Source organism: Phyllostomus discolor, chromosome 8, assembly GCF_004126475.2.
Source record: "Phyllostomus discolor isolate MPI-MPIP mPhyDis1 chromosome 8, mPhyDis1.pri.v3, whole genome shotgun sequence".
In the NCBI taxonomy this organism is placed as follows: domain Eukaryota; kingdom Metazoa; phylum Chordata; class Mammalia; order Chiroptera; family Phyllostomidae; genus Phyllostomus; species Phyllostomus discolor.
In genome coordinates, this window is record NC_040910.2 from 17,993,021 (window position 1) to 18,020,201 (window position 27,181).

At 36.4% G+C, this 27,181-nt stretch overlaps 1 protein-coding gene across 10 annotated transcripts in view; it reads right to left on the minus strand.

The window, feature by feature from the left end:
• LRBA (LPS responsive beige-like anchor protein) overlaps positions 1-27,181 on the minus strand; it is a 512,136-nt gene that overhangs the window by 139,016 nt on the left and 345,939 nt on the right. For all 10 annotated transcript variants that reach the window (XM_036031880.1, XM_036031882.1, XM_036031879.1 and 7 more), the window contains 4 exons: positions 23,359-23,476; positions 21,208-21,310; positions 18,238-18,353; positions 15,651-15,763 (listed from right to left, as the gene is read on the minus strand). In XM_036031880.1, the coding sequence (XP_035887773.1) occupies positions 15,651-15,763; positions 18,238-18,353; positions 21,208-21,310; positions 23,359-23,476 (450 nt within the window). The remainder of the gene's footprint in view (positions 1-15,650; positions 15,764-18,237; positions 18,354-21,207; positions 21,311-23,358; positions 23,477-27,181) is intronic.

The following is a 27,181-nucleotide window of genomic DNA, read 5'->3' on the forward strand; positions in this document are numbered from 1 at the left end:
TCTGGGAGACAAAAACCCAGTTCTCAAAATACAGTCTTTGGTCCATTTTATCCACCTAAACTTGTTGTATTAAAAATTGTTTTTCCTAGTTTTGACAATTTTCCAACTTCTTACATTTTCAGTTTTTAAGTATGATATTTAATGGATTGACTTAAAATGCTAATAATATATGTACAGTGCTGAGGAAAGGTCCCGGCACAAAGAAGGTGCTCAGTAAGTACAATTGTTATTATCACCATCACCATAATTCCTTCTTGTTTTTGAGATTTATATGTGAACTGTTCCATTTTATGTCAACATTTTAGAAGTGAAATGTTCCAAACTGCTGGACCATGATTACAGCCACAAAAAATTTTTGTTACTATAATTTTGTTACTATAACAGAATTACCATGATTACAGCAACAAAAAGTTTTTTTGTTACTGTAACAAAATTACTTACAGTAGGAAAATTACAGGAAATTGACAAGAAATCTGAGTAATTTCACAGGGCAGAGATTTGCTTGGATTAACAAACTTCTTAAACTCCAACTCTCAAAAGAGGTTTTTACCTCTTTTTGTGAAGGCTTTCTTTAGAACATCATTAAGCCCTAACATATGAGGATGAGAAGCAGAAAAGAGGGAGAAGAAAGAAAGAAAAAGAAAAGTCATTCTGGAGCATGAAGTGCAGAAACAGGGCGCTTGTAGATGCTAAAGGAGAATGTATCACAAAGACACGTTTTGTGGGGCTCAGGAAGGGTGGGCAAAGGCGCAAAACTACTTTTAGGGTCTTGCTCAGGATCCTGATGACTGGCCGAAAGCCATTTGTGAGTGTCACCTTCATTTGGTACCATTAGGAAAGTTGAAACATCCTCTAATTCCAGGACTACACATAAAACCTGTCCTGCAGCATTTAAGAGGTCATGGACAAAAGAAATTGCATTCTTTCCTGGAAGCAGGAAAGCCGTGTAGATACTAAAAGAGAGCCGTTGCTTAAAAACAGGAAAAACAAAACAGAGAGAGAGATTGGTTAAGCTCAATGTTACACCAATTTGATGTTTCATGTTATAAAAATGTCATACTAAAATGTTAGTTTCATCTAATTTAGGGAAAGAAAGAGGACAGGCTATCAGGAAATGTGACATCATAAAAGATGGTCATTCCTGATTAGGGAGTAATAATTTGGTTTGAGAAGATTACAGGAAATAACTATATGCCAATTAAAGGGGCCATTCTATCTGATGACAATGCTACTATTTATTGGATATAAGTGATGGTTCTCAGTCTTACAAAAATTATGCTATTACAGCCCTGGCTGGAGTGACTTAGTGGATTGAGCACAGGCCTGTGAACCAAAGAGTCGCCAGTTCAATTCCCAGTCAGAGCACATGACTGGGGTGTGGGCCGAGTTCCCTGCAGGGGGCACACAAGAGGCAACCACACATTGATGTTTCTCTCCATCTCTTTCTCTCTCCGTTCCCCTCTCTCTGAAGATAAATAAATCAAATCTTTTTAAAAATTATGTCATTACATTCACCAAAAAAACCCATTAATATACAAATGCATTAGCATTCCCAATTTACAGGTGAAAAAATTGAGTCTGAGAGAAGTTAAGCGACTATTTCTGGTTGGTTACCAAGCTGGCTGCAGGAGCAAAGGTCAGAGCTGACCCTGACTCAACTGACCAGTGAGTCCTAAAGCAACCTGTGTTGTGTGGACTGATGAAAATATTGGTGCTAAATGTGTAAGGTCATTAGAATCCTTTCACTCGAAGTTTAGATTCTCTTTTTGAGAAAATGCTATTCACGTTTTTATCCCCACGTATCAATATATGTGAATATCACTTTAGCAGAGGCTTTATAACTGGGAAAGATATGAATATTTTGTGCTGGGACACCAAAAGAGATGTGTGGCAAAAATAGCTCTTTTTTTTTCAAGTACACCAAAAACGTAAGTATTGTCACCAAAGTGTATTGCTTTGCTTTCCTCTTAAATTTTTTGTATTTGTATACCTGCATCCACAAACTCAAGTGAATTTTATTCTGTGCATCTCCACCACCTGCCTTTCTCCCCCGCCCACCAAGAGAAGAAAATAAGCAAACAACCTGTGTCATTTAAGCAATGCTGCCGCTGTTAGGAGGTACAGCAACTATTCTGTGTCAGTTGGAACAGCTCTTTTATCTAAATGACAAGTGTAACAAACAGCCTGATCAGCATTTTTACTCAGCCTTGGCTTTTAGGGTATTTCGTCAAATGCTATATATATGGCTGAAATGGTTCAGCACTTATCTTCATGCACTCTACATTTTATTTAATGTTGTCAAGAAAAAAATGTCACTGGCACACTACTGTGGCTTTTAGAGTTAACAAACAAGCACTTTCGTTTTCAAGGACCACAGCAGTTCTTAATCCCTTGAAAACACACTTTCTTGCAAGGGGCATTAAGCATACACTCACTATACTATTTCAATTTAACAAACACATCTTGGGAAAAAGAGAGTATTTCATTTTACTTACTGTGCATATAGAATCTAAATCGTTTAAAATGCTTACATTAGTAGATCAGTAGAACCATCTTTACACTTCTGTTACTCAGTTATGGTTTATAGTAAGTGATTTTTCACTATAGGTTTTTATCTGAGTTTGAGAAAGGCACATAAATTGATTAAACATAATCTGATAATCCAATGCCAGTGTTGAGCTAAATGGTCGAAGAACCCAAAAGGCAATCCTAACAATCCAAAGCAAATTAAAAAAAAAATAGTCCTAGGTAATTGTGAAAATGATAAACACCCAAGAGGCCCAAAGCTGACGTAGCAAAAACCACTCATTGGCAAATAGAATCATGTAAGACCATTGAAATCAGCAGTTGTGGTCCAAGATGGTGGCCTCCCACAAAGAAACCTAATCTGCAGCCACATGATGGAACAATTCCCTCTGACATAAATCCAGAAACTAGCCGAGCAGCTCACACACTGAGAAAACAAGGGGAAAGCCCACAGAACAGGAAGGGCTGTGACACACTCTCGCCAGAGACCCCACCTCTGACTTAGCGACATGAATTGGAAGGGAGCTCTGCACTCACAGCTTCCCTGTGAAGCTGTGCAGGTTTTGCACCACATATCTAGCACCCCAATACTTAAGGCTTTTACCTGTGAGGCAGGGCCCCAAAACACCTAGCTGTGAAAACCAGTGAGAAACCAGAGGGAGACATAAAAGCTCCTGGGTGGCACACATGCGGAGGGTCCTTGGAACGGCAGAGCAGGAGCAGCACCTCAGGGTCCCCCCCACCCCGTCCCCCCGCAAGGACGGAGTTCAGAGGGAGGAACTTGAAGTCGGTGTTGCACTGAAGGCAATAATGCCAACAACAAACTCAATGGAGCTCTTCTTTCCACCAGACCGACTGAACTCCGGCACAAACTGCCTGATGTGGAGGAGGCACCCGCCTTTCTGGGCATAAAATAGTACTCCTATCACACCTCTACTGGCCTTCAACCAAAAACTGTGAGACTTTTAGACTCAAGGGAAAAAATGACCCATCAGGAAGAGATAAAGCAATCAAAAGGACTAGTCTCAGAGATAATGCAGACGGGTGGAAGTATCTGACAGGATATTTTAAAAAACTGTACTTCATACACTAAAAAACTATCTAGTGGAAAGGTGGAAAACTTACATCCACAGGTGGGAAATTTCAGCAGAGCTGAGAACTATAGAAAAAGAATTTAATTCAGATGCTTGAAATAAATATCAGAGATGAATAATTCTTCTGATGAGCTAGATTATGAGTAACTGGACACAGCAAAGAGTAAGCAAGTTTGAAGGTTCATTAATAAAAATTACCCACAAATGAAAACCCAAAGAGGACTAAGTAACCAAAAACTATGGGACAAAATCAGAGAGTCTACTACAGATGCAATTGGAGTCACAGAAGGAGGGGAGAGACAAGAGAGCATAAGAAACATCTACGAAATGAATATGCAACTTCCAAAATTAATAAGAAACACAATACAGATTCAAGAGATTCTAAAAACTCAAAGCAGAAAAACAAATGAACAATAAACTCCACAAAGAGCAGAAAATCATCTTAACATCTCACATAGAGAAAAAAAATCTTAAAGACAGTCAGAGGAAGGGAAAATAAAAATTATTACACTGAAAGAGAAAAATTTATGAGAACGCAAACTGTCATTAGTACGAAGGCCAGCTGGAAGACAGTAAAAAGGCCCCTTTAAAGTACCAATCCTCCCCTCCAAAAAACCCTGTCAATCTAGAATTCTGTATCCAGTGAAAATACTGTTTAAAAGCAATGTGAAATATTTGTTTTAGATTAAAATAAAATTAAGAGTCAATTGCCAGAAGACATACACTTCAAGAAATACTAATAACAATCTTTAGAAGAAGAAATGCGGTGACAGATTTAAATGTACAGCCATACAGGGAAATAAAGATGATCGGGCATGGCAACACTCAGGGTACACATACATTTTTTTTATTTTTATTGCTTTAAAAGATGGCTATATAAAGCAAAAATAGTAACGACAGTAAAAATGCACTAAGTTTATAGCATACTTAGCTGAAAAATTTATAAGATCACTTAGTAAGTTATGTAATGTCTAATCACTGTGGTGTATGCCTGAAACCAATATAATAATGTATGTCAAATATAATTAAAAAATAAAAATGATTTAAAAGTGAAAAAATAACACCTGAAGTTTGCAAGGTGACATATTACTGTACACATATACACACACAAGAAAGAACAATAGCTTGAAAGGCTGGAATAGAGAGAATAGGAGGATAGTGTTAAAAAGCTCGAAAGCTGTATGAAGTGGTATAATGTACTCTGAAGATAGGCTGTCGTAAGTTAAAAATGTGTATTTCAGACCCTGCTCTGGTAGCTCAGTTAGGTAGGACGTCATCCTGATGTGTGAAGGTTGCAAGTTTACTCTCTGGACAGGGTGCATATAAGAATCAACCAATGAATGCACACCTGGGTGGAAAAACAAACTCATGTTTCTCTCAGTCTCTTCCCCCTTCCTCTCCCTAAAAAAAAAATCAATTAAAAATGTATTATTTCAAACAATGAACCACTAAATTTTTTAAAAATATGAATAATAAATCATACTGTAGAGAAAATGGAATCATAGAAATAACTTAATGTAGCACTGGCTAGGTAGCTCAGTGGGCTAGAGGGTTGTAAATGATTTGAACAGTTCTTAATGCTACTAATGTCTTTTAATTACCTTGCCTGTGTTGCAAAAATGTTCTACTCGGGCTCCGAAATCATGTGCTGAGTGACCTGTAGATCTACAGCTCCCACGTTTCATTAACCTAACCCAGTGATTTTCAATTGCTATGCCACAAGCACTTTTACATGTAATACCTGACTATTTAGTCAGAGGCACTGGCCTCTTTTTCCTTAGATTGCCAAATTTTAAAAAATGACAACAGCCAACACAACAATAGCCATTCAGTGTGAATGCTTTGTCTTGGACCATAAATACACAGGTCATATAACAGAGCCACATCTTATTGGTCACATCCCATAACAAGGTTGCATCTGATTGGTTAATTTTTGGTACCAGAAATCCTTATATACAAGTATAAGCACCTGATTTTTTTAAAAAAAAGTCATTTTGGAGCACAAAGGGTAGGCATTTACTATTATTTTTTGTAAATCAATCAAAATTATACCTATTTTGGTCAGATCAACAAAAATTACATATTTTGGTGTGTCACAGAATTTTATTAATTAGCTTGTGTGCCATGAGATGAAAAACACTGAAAATGGTTGACCTAATCAAACAAGTATTTGTTGTTTTTATTTTATTACAGTTGACATGCAGCAAAACATATTTCTAAAGTAAATCAATTAATGTAGTTTAACAGAATATACAGAATATATTTCTTAATATAATTGTACTTTTTTCTTCCTACATTTAAAAAAAGGTAATTATTTAATTGTTTATACTAGTTTACATAGTGGGCAACAATAACTATGGTTTTTGTTTTCAGAATGCATCCTTTTTTCTACTTTCGAAAACTTGGTTCAAATTGTGGACTCACATTTAAAAAATTCCTTTTTCTGAAGGTGGGCAAGGCTAAAATAAAGTCACACAGAAATAAAACATTTCTAATTAACTTATGCTCCTTAAGTGGTTCATACATAACATACATTCAGTTACAAAACTCTTTAAGTGGGGATTATTTCATTTGCTACTGTTTCTGACACAGGCCTTAGGATAATGTCCACAAGTGGTACACAACGAATATTTAATAATCAATTATTTGAATGAGCACATTTATCGAATATAAACAGGGCACTAAAAATGGGTGTTAATGTTGAATAAGTATGTTTATTTATAAATGTACTTTGAGAATAAAGAATTGGACAGGAACGTGAACATGAGACTAAAGGGTAAGTCACTACATTACCCAGTGTAAGTAGGGTACTACATATTCACTTAAAATAAGTTTGAGTACCACAGGGAAATGTAAGACTGAGAAGTGACACATAGAAGTATACATAGGAACTCACCACACTTAACTCTCTCTAAAGAGAAAAAATACCCCAGCCTGAAATCAGAGATGCAATACTAGCACTTACTAGACTTAAAAAGAAAATTTAGGTTTTTTAAAATCAGTTTTTATGTAAATTTATGGTAAGTATATATGTCCTCTACTCTGAATCTATCCCAACTAGTACACCCAGCACTAAACTAAGAAAATAGGAAGTATTATGGGATAAAACTGGTAGCGCTATGTAAATAAGACAATCCATTTATAAATAATAACAAATGGTCACTCCACACCACAGTAACTTAGGATGATTAGTGAATAAATACTTAACTTGGAGAAGGGTTACTGACTGGCAGTGTGTTGCTGGTATGTGTCAGGATTATTCATCACGCTGACAGTAATATTAACCACAATCCATTTCAGTTACTGCAGTTTATCGTTTACTGACTAATGTTAAAAAACAATGTCATTGAAGGCTGCTTAAATAAAGTGTAAGGTTAACCTCTGTTAGTCATTTAAAAACTTCTGCTAGGGGGTAACTTCCAGTAGAAAACCAAATATGCAATACAGAGTGCTAATGTTTAATAAGTGTAAATTTATTTTTTAAAGAGAAGCAATTCTTTTGTTAAAGGTTTTTTATTTATTTTATTTTCAGAGAGAGAGGGGAAGGGAAAGAGAAAGAGATGGAGAGAAACATCAGTGTGTGGTTGCCTCTCACATGCCCCCAACTGGGGACTGGCCCGCACCCCAGGCATGTGCCCTGAATGGCAGTCGAACTGGCAACCCTTTGGTTCACAGGTAAACACTCAACCCACTGAGCCACACCAGCCAGAGCTAATAAATGTAAATTTAAAGATTAATCACACAAAATAGACTGTTATCCAACTTTAAAACAAAACTCCAACAAGTCCTCTAAATGCACACCATATCTCCCTCTCCCTCCTTCCCTCCCTCCATATATACATACAGATTCATACACACACACACACACACACACACACACATCAATGTGTATCTACTGAATGTATATATATTCACACTTTGCTGAATTTAATTTTAAATTCTGGGGAAAGAGTTGCATAGCCCTGTTTTAAACTAAATACATCACAATGTACAAGTAATGGTTTAAAGTTTATAGAAGTCAGTGTACCAATGAAAATTTTCTGAAGTATTAATATAAATATTATATAATATATAATTATATAGCTTGCTATATGAGACCCCCCCCGCAAACTAAGTAATTAGCTAAAGGTCCTTGCTAATAAATGGAGGCAGGCTGACACAAGTCTACCTAAATCCAAAGATTTCCTACTCTGGTCCTCCAATTTTATCTGCCCAGGCTATCTTCCTGTATCATTTTGATGTTCTTTTCAAAAAATATCTGTATGTACATTTGACTTCAAATAGCCTTTTTTTAAATATTAATGCAATAGTTTTATCACTGTAAGGGTATTCTTGTTTTCTTTCTAAGGCTTTTTCTGTTTCCTAAATTGTCTATGTTTTTTTCTGATTTCGTTTATTTTTCGTTTCATTTGTTTTGCCTTTGTCACCTTTCGCACTGGAGACTGTTGGAGCGCGTTTGCTGACACTTGGCTGTACCTTCGTGTCTAAAACGGAAGCCCGAAAGGGCAGACTGAAATTCACGCAGCACAAGCTGCAATGGGAACAGCAGGCTTCACTGGAGGGAAGTCAGGGGAGCTCCAAGTGGAATCCCTAAATGTTAGTATTTTTTAGGTCTTTCCTTTTGAGCCAGTCAATGTGCCCAGAGTGATGTATGATATAATCCTCTGTCTCACAGGGTGGGGCTGCTGCTAGCCCGCCTGCCAGAATTTTGATAGCACGACAGCCAAGGGGTCTGGGGGACTTCACCACCCCGTACTTAAGCCTTTTAGTTAATCCTCCTGTTTTCCATTCATTACTTTAAACCCTCTCTCCGCTGCTCTCAGAGTCCTCAAATCAGAAACATCTCTGGTGCAGTTTCTCCAAAAAGTAAACCTCTTGCCTTTTCCTCAGATAAAGGGAAGAACAGTGGGTTTGGAAAGAAGTTGATATAAATGCAAGTTTAAAGATTTTCTGGTCATGCCTAAAACATACCAGTTCACTAACAGACACAGATGTGAGATCAAATTCTAGCCTTAACACTTGGAAATGTGTGACCTTGGAGAGTTCCTTAACCTCATTACATCTTAGTTTTCTTACCTATAAATTAAAGATAATAACACATTCCTCACAGTGTCATTGAGAGAATTAAAGAAGAGCGTACAACACTACAAACATATCATAAACTATCCCAATGTCATTCTTCTGCTTAGTAGGCTGTAAATTCCGCCCAAGGCCACAAAATGAAATTTATGCCAAAATCCCCAAAATCAATGTGGCTACAACAGCATCCATATTTGATTCCTAGATTAAAATATTTTAATATATTTTGTCAACCAATAAAAAATATCCAAGTGTGGGGTAATTTTTAATTTCTTTTTGTGCATTTACATTTTACTTAAATATTTAAGGTTCATTATTTACCTTTGCAATATCAGGGTTTTTTTTTAAGTCTGAGTTCCTTTCCTTTGACTGAAGCTCAATATATAGAAAAAACAAAGTGAAAGTTATAACACCTATCCTATTTAAACAATACTGCCCTTCCTCCCCTGCAAAAGAGTGTTCTCCCCCTGTGACATCTAGATGGTATATTGATTCCCGGTATATCTGTTACAGAACAGACTAAAGGGACTGGCATTCGTCAGAAACAGCACTTAAAACTTAAAGAGATAAAGAAGTGTTGTCTGATCAACAACAGTTAAATGTCGGTAGTCAATTCCAGGTCAAGATGCATGCTGTGTATACTAAACGTGTGTGTTAGAGAGAAATATCTCACATATAAAAATACACAACCAAATGGTAGGAGATAAATGAGAGACCAAGAAAGAAAATCATCTTTTTCTTTAAACCAAGAGAAATAGGAAAAAAAAAAAAACTACCAAGAACCAACAATAGCAACTCATCAGCAAGAAAATAGATTTGTGAGAGCACTGTCACTCAGTTCCCTTCTTCAGCTATCTGAGCATTTACTCTTTAGAAACTTTTGACCCAGACTAGGGCAATGGGAACTGCTCTTTTTAACAGTGTGAATGAATGCTACAGCACTGCAACATAGATTTTTTTTTTTTAAGAAGAAACTATGATTTACTGGCGCCTGGACCAAAAGTTAACACTCAGTTTGAAGACCTGTTGATAGAAAACTTTCCCCAGATTCCTACACTGCAAAGCAGGCACCAGGAGACCACAGCAAAGGTTCTCCCTCCACTATCGGGACTTCCCTCACTCCCCTCGTTTCTGCACGAGGGACCTTATTCTTGCACGTGAGAGCTCGAACTCGGATGCCTTTTCTCTCCTCTCAACTCACACTGTCTCTTTCAGTAGCTTCCTTCATGTTAAGAATGTAAGCTCTGATTATTAAAAATAAAATACTTGCTTATACTTTGGCCATTCCTGGCTTTCTCCCTCAATTTTTAGTTTACTATTTAGTAGGGTAGTAAGTACCTGATTTTATTCTTTCTAATCTCCAGAAACTGAGAGTCCCTGGTAAACAGTATTATTCAACGAACAACCAACACATGAAAAAGCAAGTTAATAATCGAGTAGTGACATCAGTAATTCTCTAGTTTCCACCAAACATTCAGCTTTTTCATAAAACAGATAAAATCAAAACAGCATGGAGCATAATGCTGGGACAAACACCCCAAGAGGAGGCAATTTGGAAAAGCTTTCCTTTTCCAAGCAGTCCAACCCTGGTTGTACGTCACCGGGTGTTTGTTTCAGCATGAGAGGTGAAAGGCAACTTGATAAAGTAGCATGAAAACAGACTCAGCAATCAATGCCAAAAGTAGGAGGCAGCATAACAGTTTGTTTCTCACACCTTCTGGGTCAGAACTCCTGGTAAGAAAAGTCACTTTAAATCCTAATCCAGTGTACACATGCGTGCATGCACACACACACACACACCTTAGAAGGTCTTAGTGAGGACTAAGAGTTAACACCTGTAATAAACTTCGATAACATGACAAATAGGAAGTCCTCAGTAAATAACAGTTAACAGTCATAAAATGGGATGTTTCTACCTTCTGAAATAGCTATCAACTACATTTCAATCTGAGAACATACGTGTTTTTTATAATATGTATCCAGATTACAGTATTTGCACATATTTAATATTCTAAAATAACTGTGTGGACCAATGAGAAGAGAACTGACTGCCTCAGATTATCTTGTTTTTTTTCCTCTCTTAGAAAACTGGTTTACACAATCCATCTCCTACTAAGAAAAAATAAATAAATCATGGTAGCAAAGAAAATCTTCCTCATCTACAAAGGAAACCTGGTACTGAACCACTCAGCCATCACAATTTGTTTTTATGGCCTGACATTTTGTAAATATATTCCTGCCCTAATTATAATTTTTTATAAAGGACAAAAAGAAAATGTTGCCTCTTATTTCTGTCAAGGGGGTTGTCAAAATATAAAAATCAATATATATTTATAAAATATGAATCAATATCACTCCAAAGTCAATGCATGATTACATCTGTCTTCTCATCAGTCAGAATTTTAGACTCATGATGAAAAAACTGGGAAAGGAGAAGGAAAAAAATCAACTTCAAAATCGACCCCTACTTGTTGTTTAGCTTTGAAATAATAAATTAAATTATTACATTAAATGAGAACTTTCTCAATACGAGGAAAGATTTAATTTTCATCAAATTTTCAGACAAAAATAGATTCAATTTCCTAAAAGACTGATAATACCAATTTGTAATTATTATAAAAAGAGTTCTACATAAAATAAAATTTTACAAAATATAATTTTACATTATTCTATGCAGGCTTTTGCTTTTCTCAAAAATGTTCAAAAAAATAATACAGAAGAAAGGGTGTTGTTTACATTAACTGGGCTTGAGAAAGAAGATTCCCTGTGCAACATGGAAGAGATTACCAAACAAAACTGTAGCTTTGTATCAAAAAGCCCTCTGCAAACCAGCTTTGGAGAAATTAAAGGGAAATAAATATGTGTAAATAATTCAATACATTTTAAAGCTAGTCAAGCTATATTATTTATTTAAGAATGGGAATAAGATCTGTTTATGTTTTAAATTAAGCTTTACACACAATGTTTTCTTCAATTTTTCAAGTTTATTTAAACAAATAGTAATGTTTGCTAAATGTATACTATAGGACAAATGTTAATATAATTCTATTATAATCATTATTCATGGAGATACAGCTCACTTCACGTATGAGATGCATTCCTGAAAGTATGTGAATAAATAGACATTTGAAAACTGAATCATACTGTAAACATTATGGCAGACTTTAATACCAACATAAGTGAGATGTTTTTATAAATAATTACCATTATTCTATACACGTAAATTACAACTTTAAATATCTGATATGCATGGTTATTTCAGTACAAATAATGTAGTTAATTCCAAACTCACTTATGTCCATCAATATTTAATGAAAACAATCAGCACTAGTGGAATTCCATTTTCACAAACTGAAATGAGTGCAGTGTTCGTGCTAGTGCGGTGTGATAGGAAAGGAGGCACTACCTGTCTGTGGCTAGTGTTGGAGCCCCCCGCTTCTCCCCTGCACTGCTGTTTGCTGCTCAACTGTGTAGCCTTCAGTTCTTGTTGAAGACACTCTTTATAAACACTCCCTCCTCAGCTCACCATACAAATATCCCACAAAACCTCATAATATAAAAATAGATACAAGCAAAGGCACTGAATACAAAAGTGATGTCTGTACGTGTTTCTACAGCAGATATGAACAGACATGGACAGAGACTAAGGAAAGCAGCTCTTGTTTTGGTTTTGCAGGGCCCGCCCCTTTTTACTTTTGCTCTATAAAAAAATGAGGAAGGAAATTACTGTTGTTCATCTTGTGGGGCATAAAAAGCAGCCCTGTTTACCACATACGGAAGGTAACAGAAGCGTTATTAAAGCAGTCTTTTACCCATCCAACAGAAGAATTTGGCAAGTTCCTTAGAAACAGGTGTAATATACAAATAAAACTCAAGTTTAAAAAGGATTCTGTTTGGCTGGAAAATAATCTATGACAGCATTTTGTTAACATCATTTCTATGAATTCTCATGATGAAGACACCATGAAGCCTACATTTAAAAATAGATGTCTGGAGGCTGTCTTCTGGTCAGGTAAGATTTTTCATGGGACAGAGAACAGAGTCGCGGGTCAGAGAATGGAGCGGTTGGCAGGGAACAGTGGAATGAGGAGGTAACAGGTTTATGGGAGCTCTTGCCCGGGGACAGTGATGGCAGAAGACAGAAACACAGTCTCAGCAGAAACACCCCAACAGCCTCCCACTTATCACCATTAGTAACTGTTCCATCAGGACAGAAGCATGTACCCTGTCCGCAATCTGTCTTACTCCCCACTGTGTCTTGAGGAGCCTACAAAAAAATCCTCTAAAGCACAGAACAGTCTTAATAAGCTCTGTGCTTCAATAAAAGTCCAAACTGAAGGACTCGGCTAGGGGGGAAAAAGAGCAATTCTTCTAGAACTCTAGAAAGGTTATTTATTGAAATGTAATTTATTTTGTGAAGCACATTTTATTTTTTAATGCATTAATGAAAAATGAGGTTTGTACTTTAAATAACATGAAATTCAAATAATGGACAGATAGGATACAATTACCTGAGCATTAAATAGTTGCCCAGTGTTTATTACTGACCAATTGTGGCTCATCACACAAGCCAAACTAATACAGTCCTCAGTGTAGACCAGAGAGCGCTACAGATTCCAGGGAAGTACTGCAGGGTCTAAGAACCTAATTGTAGTAAGGCTTTCCTTTCCTTTTCTTTTCTCTTTTTGTTTTTAAGAAAAACAAAAACCAAAACAACCATTTATCCACTTATTATTCCTCACAGTCACCTGGGAAATCCTGCTGATCTAATAATAAGTGAAAGCAAGTGTCTCCTTACAGAAGGGTCCCCAGTAATAAATGAAACAGAAGTGACAGAATTTAAACACCATCATTTTGCAGTCCTTACCAAACCAACAAATCCGGCATTAAGTATCATTGGCTGCTAACAACAAAAATGAGAAGTAAAATAAACATTACATACCTTTGACTCGAGAATGCAAAACTTCCTACAAAGCAGTCTTGCCAAAAATATCTAATCTGAATTCTGTCATCCCCTAAAACCAACTACCAATTTATAAGCAATACAGAAGACAGAGGAACCTGTCAGACTGCACCACAGGAATGGAATAAGCAAAATCCACACTGAGAAATGAGTAAGAACTGGCTGGCATAGCTCAGTGGATTGAGCCCGGGCTGCGAACCAAAGCATCGCAGGCAGGTTCGATTCCCAGTCAGGGCACATGCCTGGGTTGCAGGCCATGGCCCCCAGCAACCACACATTAATGTTTCTCTCTCTCTCTTTCTCCCTCCCTTCCCTCTCTAAAAATAAATAAATAAATCTTTTTTAAAAAAGACACCTTAAAAAAAAAAACACTTTAACTGTGTGTTCAAAAAACTTTTTTAAAAAGAAAGAAATGAGTAAGACAAACTATATTTTTCAATTACTTAACTAGAAAAAAAGATGCAAGAGAATCCCACAGAAAAAAGAGGGATTTAAGAGATATACCAATTAATTGCACTGTGCGGTACTTATTTGGGTCATGATTTAAATAAACAAATCAGAAAGAATTATAAAAGTTGGAATTCAATTCAGAATATGGTATCTATTAGATATTTGATGATATTAAAAATTATAGTTAATATTTTAGGATTGCTAAGGGTAATATAGTTGTGCTTTAAAAAAGAGGCCCTAGTTTTGAGACATATGTACTAAAATATTTGTGAATGGAATGGTATGATTTCTGGGATTTCCTTCAGAGTAACATGAGAAGGGGGAAGGAAAATGAGAGTGAAGATAAAATTAAGTGTAACAACGTCCTGATAGCTGTTGAGCTATCAGGTAGATGAGGCTGGTAGATGGGAATGTATTATCATCTTTTGTCTACTTTTGTATATACTTGAAATACACCATAATAAAAAACTAAAAAGGAAAAAAAAGACATATAAACTTTATTTTATATCAGAAAATGATGATTTAGGATATTCTGTTCATTGATACTTCAGGACAGAAAAGGAAAATTCTTGAAGAATACCTAAATATATGGGAAATATATAGAGAAAGTTAAAGAATACAGTGTGTCTATCTGATGTAATTATTCCTTATTGATACATTGTAAATTAGCAGTAATTTCCCCCTTGTTTACATGTTTTACACTTTAAAAATCAAACATACTTAATAATAATACTTTATACCTTGGGGAAAATGTCACATATATTATTTAATTCACTTAACACTCACTGACGGCACACCCTGTGCCGGACATGGGAAAAATAATTATGACAAGAACTCTGTCATTACAAATAAGAACCAACAGAGTGGGTAGAAGGCTATGTGAAAGGCAGGGCACGTTAAGTGCTCGGAAAGACACCGGAGCGGAGCGCTGGGGGAGAAAGGCAGCCAGTCAGGGTCTCGGTGCGGAGCCGCCTCAGGGCAGAGGGAGCGCCAGCCGCTCACCAAGCAGGGAGGCAAGCACTGAAGGCAGAGAAGGCAAAGCTCTGGCTGGGAAAGATTTATTCTGCATTCGGTGACAAGCTAAGAAAAGTTTAAGCACTGGACTCATATAACTCAACATCAGACTTAAAAAGAATCCATTTTGCTTTAACGAGGAGTGGATGAGCGAAGGGAAAGAGAGCAAGGAGGTCAGGAGACTCGGAGTAGCAGGGGCTCTTCGTCCTTTTGCAAGGACACTGGTGAGAAGTTTTCGTGATTTTCTTCATGTTTTACCAAATACTAAAACCCTAAGAAGAAGTTGCTGTTTGCAAATAATGTCTTCTTAAGTGTATATGGAAAAAACATATAACCTAATATTTGTAATTCCCATCAAGTTTTTCATTTTTAAATTTGACAGCACTAAAATACATTTAAAAGATAAATATATTAAAGTTACAATTCTATTAAATGATTTTTAAAAAGGAATGTGAAAATTAATGTCATCAAATATGTTTTTAAATGTGAAACAATTATATGTCAGATGATTCCTAAGAAATTACCTTGGATAAATCTCTGAAGTTACTTGGCAAGGTAAGATCCAATTCTTCTGAGTCATAGTTAGTGATGACCCAGGGAAACACTGGATACTGATTTAAGTCATTGTAACTCCGTCCTGGCAGAGGAAAAAAAAAAGTACTCAGTCTAGAATAATAAAATGATAAGCAGATTCAGGAGTATAATTCACTAAGAATAATGACAGTTTTTGAGTACCAGCTATTGCTCGCAGTGCTATCCATACATTATTTCATTTAATCTTCACAAGAGCCCTATGAAATTAGTATCATCCCCATTTTACAGATGAAAAAACTGAGGCACAAAAAGGTTAGGTAATTTGTCCAAAAATGCTATACTAGTAATGGTTGAATTGTATTCAAATCCAGATACTCTGGCCTCCAAGTTTATGTTCTTATAAACTACACTTGACTACTTTTTGTTACCTGAAAGCCCGTACCAATTAAAATATTTTTTATTAAAACTTTTAAAAAGTTTATAATTCTCATAGAGCTTTTCAAAACTAGATTCATATCTCTGCCATCAATGAACCAATCAACCAAGTTTAAGTAATTCGAGCCCTGCGGGCATTCCTTATTCATCTGTGAAATCAGAGTTGTCCCGAAGTACGCTGGAATTTCTGTGACAGCTTTCAAGTTCACTAATCCTCTGAACACGATGCACAGCATCGTCAATGCTGCTTCCCCCATTCCCAAAAGCTGCCATACACACTCCTGCGCTTCCTCCAAACGAATGGCCATCAATGACATGCTTAGCTGGTGTCACATGGTCTGTGCCCTGTAAATTCCTGTTATTTAATATTATGTTTTAATTCCCAGTGTCGTCTCTCTAACTCGGGCCTGTATGACTTTTTTACATATAACTGCTCCCTAACTTTGCTCTCTGCCTGCTCTCTCTACTCCAACCTACCAACTTCATTCTGCCTCCAGGCTCCCTTCCCACACAGTGCTGATACCACTCCTTGGTTCAAACACTTCACAAGTTTCCCAATGAACTGACTGCTGACTCCTCAAAGAGACAAAAAAATCTTCCACTTTTCCATACAACCTTTCCAGTTTTGTTTTTCACTATGTATTTAGAAATATATACTTTATGTACACACATATAAACACAGACACATATATATACATGTGCATGGCAGTCCCCTTTACTCATGGTTTTCCTTTCCACATTTTTGGTTACTCTTGGTGAACTATGGTCCAAAAACACTGAATCAAAAATTCTAGAAACAAGCAATTCCTGAGTTTTACACATGGCATGTTGTTCTGAGTAATGTTACGAAATCTTCCACCATCCTGCGTGGTCCCACCGAGACACGGACCACCTCTTTGCCCAGCGTATCCACATGGCAGACACTCCCACCCTCAGTCACTTAGCAGCCACCTCGGTTACCAGACTGACTGTAGAGACATTTCAGAGCTCGTGTTCAAATGTCACTTATTTCCCTCAGTGTCTTCAAAGCACAAGAGCAATCAGGATATGCCAGAGAGAAGCCATAAAATATACGTATATATAGGAAAAAAGATAATATAAGTGGGGTTCAGTACTACTCATGGTTTTAGGCATCTGTAGGGGGCTTGGAACATGTGCCCCATGAACAGGGGGCTGACTTTATATACAAAATGAATTGTGCGTGTGCATAAAACTATACCATTAATCGTACCTTACCTTCACTTCACACTTTTCCATCTTTTCTATTGCTTATCCCTCAGTTTTCCACAAACTATCTTCTACTTTCTCAAATACCTCCTCTGTTAGTTAAAGTACTATCTATCCTTATGCAAACACTGTCTTCATTTTTTCCTAACTCTGACCAACTGGATGACCCTTGTAATCCCCACTATTATTTTGTATTTTTAAATTGAACCCATACTCACTTGACTAGAATCATGTAAATGCTCACATTTACAATAACTTCAGTGAGAGTAAGCAACACGCCTTATGCCCTTTGTGTATCACCTCTGTGCCTCAAATATAAACTGCATCGGCGTCTTGACCTACCTAAATCTCAAACACCTCATAATGACATTTCCTGTTCTGTCTATTCTAATGATCACACATTTCTATTCTTTAGTCTTTACGAATGAACAGTTTCAATGGGTGATCTTCAGTAACATGATATCATTACAGATCATGTAGCGGGCCATTCTGTCTTCAGATTTTGATGTGTGGGTCGTAATCTTCCATTACTTACTATTGTACCCTCAATTTTCTTTTTTCTGTGATGTGTTTCATTGTTTCATCATATACTACACTTCTAATTAAGTTAATAGATTCTTAAGATTTTTATGGTTATTCATTCCTTCTGTTCCATACTGAGTCCATTCTTACTACACTGAATAGCTGTAAATTTTCATTTTATGTTTTTGAAAAAGACTGTGTAAACCCATGTTTAATTTCTATCAGGAAGTTAACCGTTCATATATAAAACTTTCAACCCTACTATAAAAATTACTCTTGACAAAGTATATTCATGTAGTAATAAAAATAAGCTATACACCAGTAATGAAAATAACATAATCATGTCACAATGAATAGTTTATCATTGTAAGTCCACGTGCGAGTTCAGATCACCTGCTATCGTGTTGAGGAACATCAAGTACTCAAAATTTGAAATCTCTCTGTGCTGCCATCGCTGAGTCATATTAGAAGCTTTAAAAAGTTGACGTGGACTAGCTAATGAGATGCGCCTGCAAAAGAGGAAATTGACATAGAATCAATTTAAACTTTAGATTATACCACAATAATAAGTCATGACTACCTCTGCTCATTCAAAATGGCATCTGTATATTCTGAAAAGTTCCATTCATGCAATACTAATGAATTCTAGAGCTGTTTCAATCCACAATTACTGGTTAAACAAATGATCTGGACCAGCCACAGGTCTATTACACACCTTCTATTCATTAAAGTAAACTGTCATTACGATGCCATAATAATATCTAGGTTCCATTGAGTTGATTAATAATAGCATAATTAATAATTTACTGCTTTACTGCTAGAACAGGTATTACAGTAACTGACAAATACATATAAAATGTATTCACATCTTTATCAATTTTAATAATCATTACATAAAGACAACACATTTGTGTCCTATATAGCTAAATATTATGTTTGCATACCCTTTGTAATGGGGCAAAGAGGACTCTAAACTTTTTAGCTATTCATTCTAGGGGCAGGATAGAGATAAGAAAAACTTTTGATATTCCTTAATTGAAGACCCAAGTTTTCTGTTTTCTTAACCCAATATAAATAACGATGGATATAACTGATCAATAATAAGTAGGACTGGGAAATCAGTAGCAGGATTAATTATTATGTTCAGGGCACAGAATCTCAGGTAAGTATGTTGTCAGAGTTCTTCTACAATTAAGATAGGGTAGCTATCTTTTTTGAAGGGTTTACTTATTTCTTTTTAGAGAGAGAAGGGAGGGAGAGGAACATGAATGTGAGAGAGAAACATCAAGCGGTTGCCTCTCATGTGTACCCCAGCTGGGGACCAGTGGGCAACCCAAGCACGTGCCCTGACTGGGAATCAACCAGCTTCGACCACTCTCTGCGGAATGACGCCCAACCCACTGAACCATGTGGGGCAGGGCAGGGCAACACTGCTATCTTTTTAAAAGCTTTTATTTATGAAGGTATAACTTACATACCACAAAACTGTAATTGTACCACTCAATGATTTTTTTAAAAGTAAATTTCTAGAGTTGTGCAATTGTCACAACCACACACTTGAGAACATTTTCATCACAAGAACTTGTGCATATTTATAGTTAATCACCATTCCTTTCCCTGGCTCTAGGCAACTATTGATCTGCTTTCTGTCTCTATAAACTTACCTTTTCTGGACATTTCAGGTTAATAGAGCTAGACATCATACAGTCTTTTGCATCAGGCTTCTTTTACTAACTAATGTTTTTTGAGGTTCAGCAGTGTGTAGGAAGTATTAGTAGTACTTCACTTATTTTGATTGCTGAATAGTATTGTATTGTATGAATACAGAATATACCATTGTAAGTGCTAAAAATCTATTCAAGTGACTCATTTATTGACTTAAGACTTTTAGCTTTAATTGTTAGAAAACATTACAAAAAGTCCCAAGTATGATGACACATATTAGGTAATGAATTTTTTTTGTAATAAAGAGATAATCAGTAGGAAAAAAAGATGATTATTATTAAGATATGAAAATCTACCATACAATTCTGAGTTGCTTCCTTCTGAACCCTGAAAGTTCCCATTAAATTATACAATTATCTAATCAAAGCCTTGATTTATGTTGTAAAGCAACTATTGCTTATAATCCAGAAGGGCCACTTTTTGTGCCTTATTTACGTAAAAGTTATGATCTGTGGTGGTTTAAAATAAGCCCACAAATTCTTTGACACTTTCTCTTCAAAAGGTGAAGTTCAATTCCTCTCCCCTGAAGCCTGTGCTGTCTTTAAGGACTCACTTGTAACAAGCACTGTGTAGTAAAGATGGCACATGACTAACAAAGGTGGGTCACAGAAAAGACACTGGGGCTTCTGCCTCATTCTTTTGGATCACTTGCTCTGGGGAAAGTCAGCTCCCACGTGGAGCAGACACCCAGGCAGCCCTGAGAGAGGCCGACTTGGTGGGGAACCAAGTACTGCCACGAGGAGGGCTTCACCTTGGAAAGTTCTCCAGGCCCAGGATGACTAACATCCTGACTGTTGTTTGTTCATTCTATTTCAAGTGCATTTGGAACAAGGTATTACCTAATGATTTTTGGAATGAACACTAATCAACACAACTCAAATCAATACAAAATTAGGTATGCAAAAAGTAAACTGAATTGCTACAGCTAATACGTTACAAGCAATCAACAGAAAAATCCCACTGGTTCAGTCTTACCACTCTCTTAAATTCGTTAACAAAAATGTATTAATGATGAATCAGTACCTACTATGAAAGAAAATAATAGTGATATCTTCTCTTTCATTCTCGCTATTGGTAATTTGTATTTTCTTTCTTTTTATTTATAGGTTTTGTGTATTTTTTTTATTTTTTAAGATTTCATTTATTTATTTTTAGGGAGAGGGGAAGGGAGGGAGAAAGAGAGAGAGAGAGAAACATCATTGTGCGGTTGACTCTTGAGAGCCCCCTACTGGGGACCCGGCCTACAACCCAGGCACGTGCCCTCATTGGGAACTTAACCAGCGACCCTTTGGTTCACAGGCCAGCACTCAAACCACTGAGCTACACCAGCCAGGGCTGTATATATGTTTATTAATCTTTACAGAAAAATAACTTTTCATTAGATTACTTTTTCTTTATTGCATTTGCTTACTTTTTCATTGATGTTATTATGCCTCTATGCTTACTATTATCTTTTCTTGGCTCACTTTGGTTTACATTTACTCCTCTTTCTCTAGTTTCTTCAGACAAAAGTTGACTCAAAAATAATGCACCAATAATCACTTACTATGAAACATAAAATAGAAGCTCATGCATTTTAAAACAAGAACACATATTAATACAGATTATTTTCCATATTTTTCTCATATCAAACAGTACCTGGTTTGAGGCAATCCAAAACAGGTTCCAACACCAACACGAGGTAGGTAGTTAACCACTTTTTTAACTACTGCAGGGTCTGGGAAGTTGAACATTACAGCAACTATGAAAAATAATTTTAAAAAATTAGAATGTAATATAATTCCCCTTCTCTTTATTTTTAGTTGAAGTATTTATTAAATACAATTCTTGGCACATTGTTTTTATTAGTGTGGGAAAGTTCCAGTATTAATGTATCAGAGGTGATATTCATTTCACTGATAAGCTCCCACACCACAGACAGTCCCTTCTCTGAGTACCGTCAGAATCATGACATCGGTTGTTGCATTAGTGTGACATGAAGCTGAGGTTATCTAGCTACATGCTGAATTCACAAAATTGAATTTTGGCAAATTAACTATATATCTATGAATTTCTATAAAAAGTATTTAAAAATTTAACTTTATATAGTTAACAACCTAATACCAAAAAGACTACAGATACAGCTACTAAACTGTCAGCTATATTTACTTTCAATGATGAACAGTTTTACAAACATTCTCTTTATAATGTTTATGTGTTTATGTTTTTATGTTCATATAATCCAGAATAATATGTGACCTAAAGGAAAAATTTTCCTCTACTGTTACTAATTAAACTTAAATGCTTTCTAATCATATCTATTTCAATAAGCATACATTTTGAGAATATCAAGACACATATGCCAATATATATAAACATATTTAGCATATATGTGTTAACATATTAGATATCTATAAATGTGTGTCCTTAAAAATATGAAAATAACAGTCATAAAATCATGAGAGAGAATTTAGAATCTATCATTTTGGTCAGTCTTAAGACTTTAACTATATTCATTTCAGTATCGGAATCATATATAAGCTATGAGTGCTCACCTAGCCCTCAAACCCTGGCATTACCGACATGTTGCAGGTAAAAAGTACATGATCATTCATGAAAACATATTTAGAGCACCATATATATGTACCCAACATGCTTTTTTAATAAGCCTTCCTTATGTACCCATTATTACACTGAACACAGGGAAAAATTAAAAAACAAAAGAAAAACTATCACAGACTGTGGCAAATGGCCTAGATCATGAGGAAAAGGCAACAGAAAAACACACATAGAAAAGCAAGGATGCATAAGAAATTTCAAAGAAGAAAAAGGAATGAGAATGAATAAGAAATACATATTATAAGTTTGAAAGCCCTCTGGGACAGCAAGCAAGAATGCAGACTGGACTAAAATGTGAAACATTCATGTGATTATTTGCCTGGAAAAATAATGTTTACACTAAGAAAAAGGGCATGTGCAGGGGAAGAGACCAAATAGGAAAGGAATAAACATCTTTACCTAAAGAAACCCGTATCCCCTAAAGACAAATGATTTCATAAAGGAAAAAAAAAGGCGCGCACTGACTGTGTTATGCTGTGTAGATTTTTTTTTTGAATGGCAACTTGCAGGCTATAGAAAGAGAAAGTTAAAAACAAAAAACAAAAACCTTCAACCGGCTTTGGTACAAGGAGTACCTGGGATAAGGCACTAATTTTTACAGTCCCCCGCTGTGTGCCTCCACTCACACTGAACGGTGCGTTTCCCTCAGGTCCACCTTGTCCCTCCCTCTTGTCTTCATGAATTTCACCAAGTTCCCGTCTAAACCCACAAATTGAATTTTAGTTCTTTCAAGAATGATGTAATAAGAAACAACCAGGACAGTTCGGGACCATTTTCTGATGGCCCCTTTATAAATGGCAACAGATTAGATAAAAAATTAAATAAATGTATGCATCATCTGATTACCCTTCTCCCTTCTCCAAATGCAGCCACCTTCCAGGAGCTAAGCATCAGAGCAATACTGAGTACATCAGAATTCCAAAATGGATTAAATGCTTAGCTATTCCCCATATTCATAAATCCTTGAACTAATTTGTCACATGGCCAGGAAAATAAAACTACTACAAATAATTCTCAGAATGACCAAGGGGGTAGGCCATGAAGATGCATGTGGGTCAGAAAAGAGGTCAGTAGGGCAGGGGTTGGACTACAAAAAAACTACCTAAATGAAAACAATATGGTGTATTCAAAAATGAAATCTTAAAGAGATGGAGGTTAGCTTTGTAACAACAGACTTCTGCAACACATTACCTCTGTTTGCCATAAAGATCTCCAGGGCTGTATTTTGCAAAAGATAACGACGAGAAAAGATTGATCGTATCTCCGTGAACAGCCATTTTCCATGAAGCCCTTCTGTATATGCCAGGATCTGGTGAAGAAAACAATAATCCAAGTAAGTAAAAACAGAATTTTTTCCCCTCCAATTAAAACAGAAAATGCTCTACTAAGGAAAATAATTTCTATTTGAAAGGAGACAAAAAAACATATTGCAACTTATGGAAAGGAAGCAGAGTAAAATTATAAAACAGCTATTTATAAATATATTTGGGGGATTCTTAAAGCAGTGATATAATTTCTTTTTGGGGAAATATATATTGAATTATTTAGTGACTGATTTTTGAGTCACATTATGGAAAATTTTAGATAAAACCTTCAACAGAAAGAACTCCTGAAAAGAATTTCCTACATGCTTACAGATCACATATACAGTTCAGTTTCATATATGATTTTGATGAACCCAGAATTACTTTTTACATACTTGAAAAAAAGTATACTGAAGTTCGTAACTTTTTAAAAAATCACCCTTCTCAGGGCACTGCTGAGGCCACAGCCACTCACTCAGAAAGCACAAAGACTGACTGCAGAAGAGGTTAAGTATCATTTTGTCAGGGAGGCTCAAGACAAACCTGCAAATGAACTCGGCATAATCTCTCTGTGGAGTAGGTGGTTGTCAGAGTAACTTGTTACAATTCTTGTCATCCCGTGTGACAGACGCAGGCGCTCAGAAGGCTTTGCCAAGGAAAAGTAATCCTGTCTTTAGTCCTAAACCACTTTGTTGCTTTGTTATTCAAGTTTTGTTTTTCAAAAAGTTCATTTCAAAAGCTTAATTATGAAGGTGTTGAAGAAAAACCAGATGTGGAATTTCTTCACACCAGTATTTCACACAATATTGTATTAATAAATAAAACGAGAAGGGTTTGGTAGCAAAACTTGGTGAAAATCCGTAAGAGCAAATTAAACGCTTAAGGTCTGGCTCTCAAAAGTAACTACTATAAAAAAATACAAATAATCAACATTTGACTATGATACTGCATTGTAGGGACAAATGTGGGATAAATAGAGAATAAAAACAATGAATAGTAAGAATTTATCCTACAAAACTTATTTTCTTTACCCATTTCCATTTTCTAGATCTCAACTGCAAACAAATCTACACCTTCCATACAAAATGAAGTTTCTCAGGGGAGGGGGCAGGAAGAGCAACACTTTAACTTCATTCACTAAGTACCTAATCAGATTTAGACTTAGATTTTAGATTTAGACCTATTTAGATTTTTCTACAGAAGTGATTCTACTGGGTTCACCACAGGATCTAGAAATGAAAGATGGATAAAACTCTAAGGCTCAGTGTCTTGGGGAAACAACAAAAATTCACGGGACCAAACAAGTAATCACACTTTTAGTTTCAAAACTGGTGACAGAGAAATCCTACTAATTCTTTCATACAACCAATACCTGTGTACGAAGGATCGAAAGAAATGACAAAACTATGCGTGTTCCTCACAAGGTTTATCTCGTGTGAGATTTTTCCCAAACCAGAGGCGGCATGTGCTCCCCTCTCTTCCCGTGACCAGGGGGGCCCACGCTCCAGAGTGCAGCGGCCTCCCACTTGGTCTCTCTCCTTCTGTTTGTCACCTCTAGAGTCTACGATCACCAGAGGAGCCACAGAAAACTTTTTAAAAATATATAAATCAGATATCGGACCACTCGTGTATTTAACACAAGCCGGTGGCTTTGTGTTACATGCACAACAAACTTGGAAGCTCTTTGTAATCATTTACAAAAGCTTTACATCTGGGACTCTCTCCAGAGCCCCACTCATTCACCCTCAGGGCCTTCATGCTTGTTTTCTCCTCTGCTTGGAGTGAAGGTTCTCCTCCCAAATCTGCACAAGGCTGATTCATGCCCATATTTAGAAACCTGCTAGCCCTGGCTGGCGTAGCTCAGTGGATTGAGCACGGGCTGCGAACCAAAGTGTCGCAGGTTCAATTCCCAGTCAGGGCACATGCTTGGGTTGCAGGCCATGACCCGCAGTAACCGCACATTGATGTTTCTCTCTCTATCTCCCTCCCTTCCCTCTCTAAAAATAAATTTAAAAAAAAAAAAAAAGAAATCTGCTCAAATGTCACCTCTTCAGAGAAGCCACAGGATCTGCACCCACTGCCACCCCATCCTACTCCAAACTCACCAGATTTCCATCATAACACTTATGATTACCTACCTGAATTATCATGTAAGTTCATACCACCTTTCTTACCTATTGCCTCTCTTTGGTGCTAGAATACTAGACTCTAAGTTCGGCTATAGCAAAGACTTTGAATACACTCTATGTCCACTTTCTAGAACAATGTCTGACACAAAGTAGATGTTTTTAAAAGATTAAATCAATCAATGAATGGTAGCCGAAACCCCATACATGGCCCCTATTTATTCTGTTTGGGCCATAGGATATTGAACAAAATTTCACGTAGTTGAAAGCATATGAGAAAATGGATATTTACATATAGTTCAGATGCTTGGTTTCTCAGGAAAAACTGAAGTATCTGTCAAATGTAGCATTAGAGGCCACCTCCTGAAAACTGACATGCACTCTCATTTTGCCAGCCTCCACAGTTCACCCACGTACTGATTATCTCCCTGCTTTCCACTGGCCTTTGGGTCTGCCACCCTGGTTTTCAATGGTAGAGAACCCAATGTATACGCTGTCACACTTACACTCCGATACGGCCAACTAGGAGTAGGGAAACCCAGACCAAATTAGATACTTAATACAAAGCCCTTAGGAAGAGAGTGGCAGAGGCCGGCCCACTCTCAGGTTTTCTAATCCAAAAGCCCATGACATATATATATATACAGCACACTGTCGCGTTTCTAAAAACTAAAAAAAGTTTTAATGTTAAACTAGAACTCAACTCATCAGAAATGATAAACAACAGTCAACTGCACTTGTTTACTTGCACTTGGGGTACAGGTGAAAGAAGAAAATCAAAGGAAACTAAGGACCCTTGAAGCTCTCTGGTAAGTTAACAACATCACCCACTGGTCTGAAAAGTCCACCTTTTCTGACTGTAGAGAGGTAGGATAAGACCTGTTGCTAATAATGGTGATATCAATCATCGCAAGAGCATGGTTTTACAACCGAACATTTAATTGTATTTTAGAGTATGCCAATTTTTAACAGTAACAAGTCTACTGATAATTGTGTCCATTTTTAATGTACTAAAATAATTCTCCAATTAATCAGAAAACCCTATTTATACCCCATTAAGTATATTATTAAATCTACTTGAAATTTATTACCAAAAGTCACAGTCAAAATTACAGAAAGTGATATAAGCCCCAAGTACCCACTACTCAACCTTATAAAATCCTAACGTTTTGTCACATTATTGCACACATTTAAAAAACTAATGAAGCATTTGAGGCAGTGCTGAAATTCCCATGTGGAACCCTTCCTGATCCCATTTTCCTCTTTTGTCAGAGCTGATCCCTATCCTTGTTTTGAGGTTTATTGTGCCCATGTACGTTCTTATACTACTAGCACATACATACTCATAAACAGCATTCAGCATTTTCTGTATTGTTTTCAAATCTGACACAAATAGTGTCATAATGAGTATATGACATTTTACTTCCAAAGTTAAATATAAGTAGGTCTGGTCATGTTTTAAAACTCAGAGAAAGAGAAATAGGAGGGACAGGCAGAAAACTATTTAAAATTGCCAAGGGGATCAAAAATTAAAATCTTACAACGACTACCCTGACTTAAAAAAAAAAATGAAAACCTTTATTA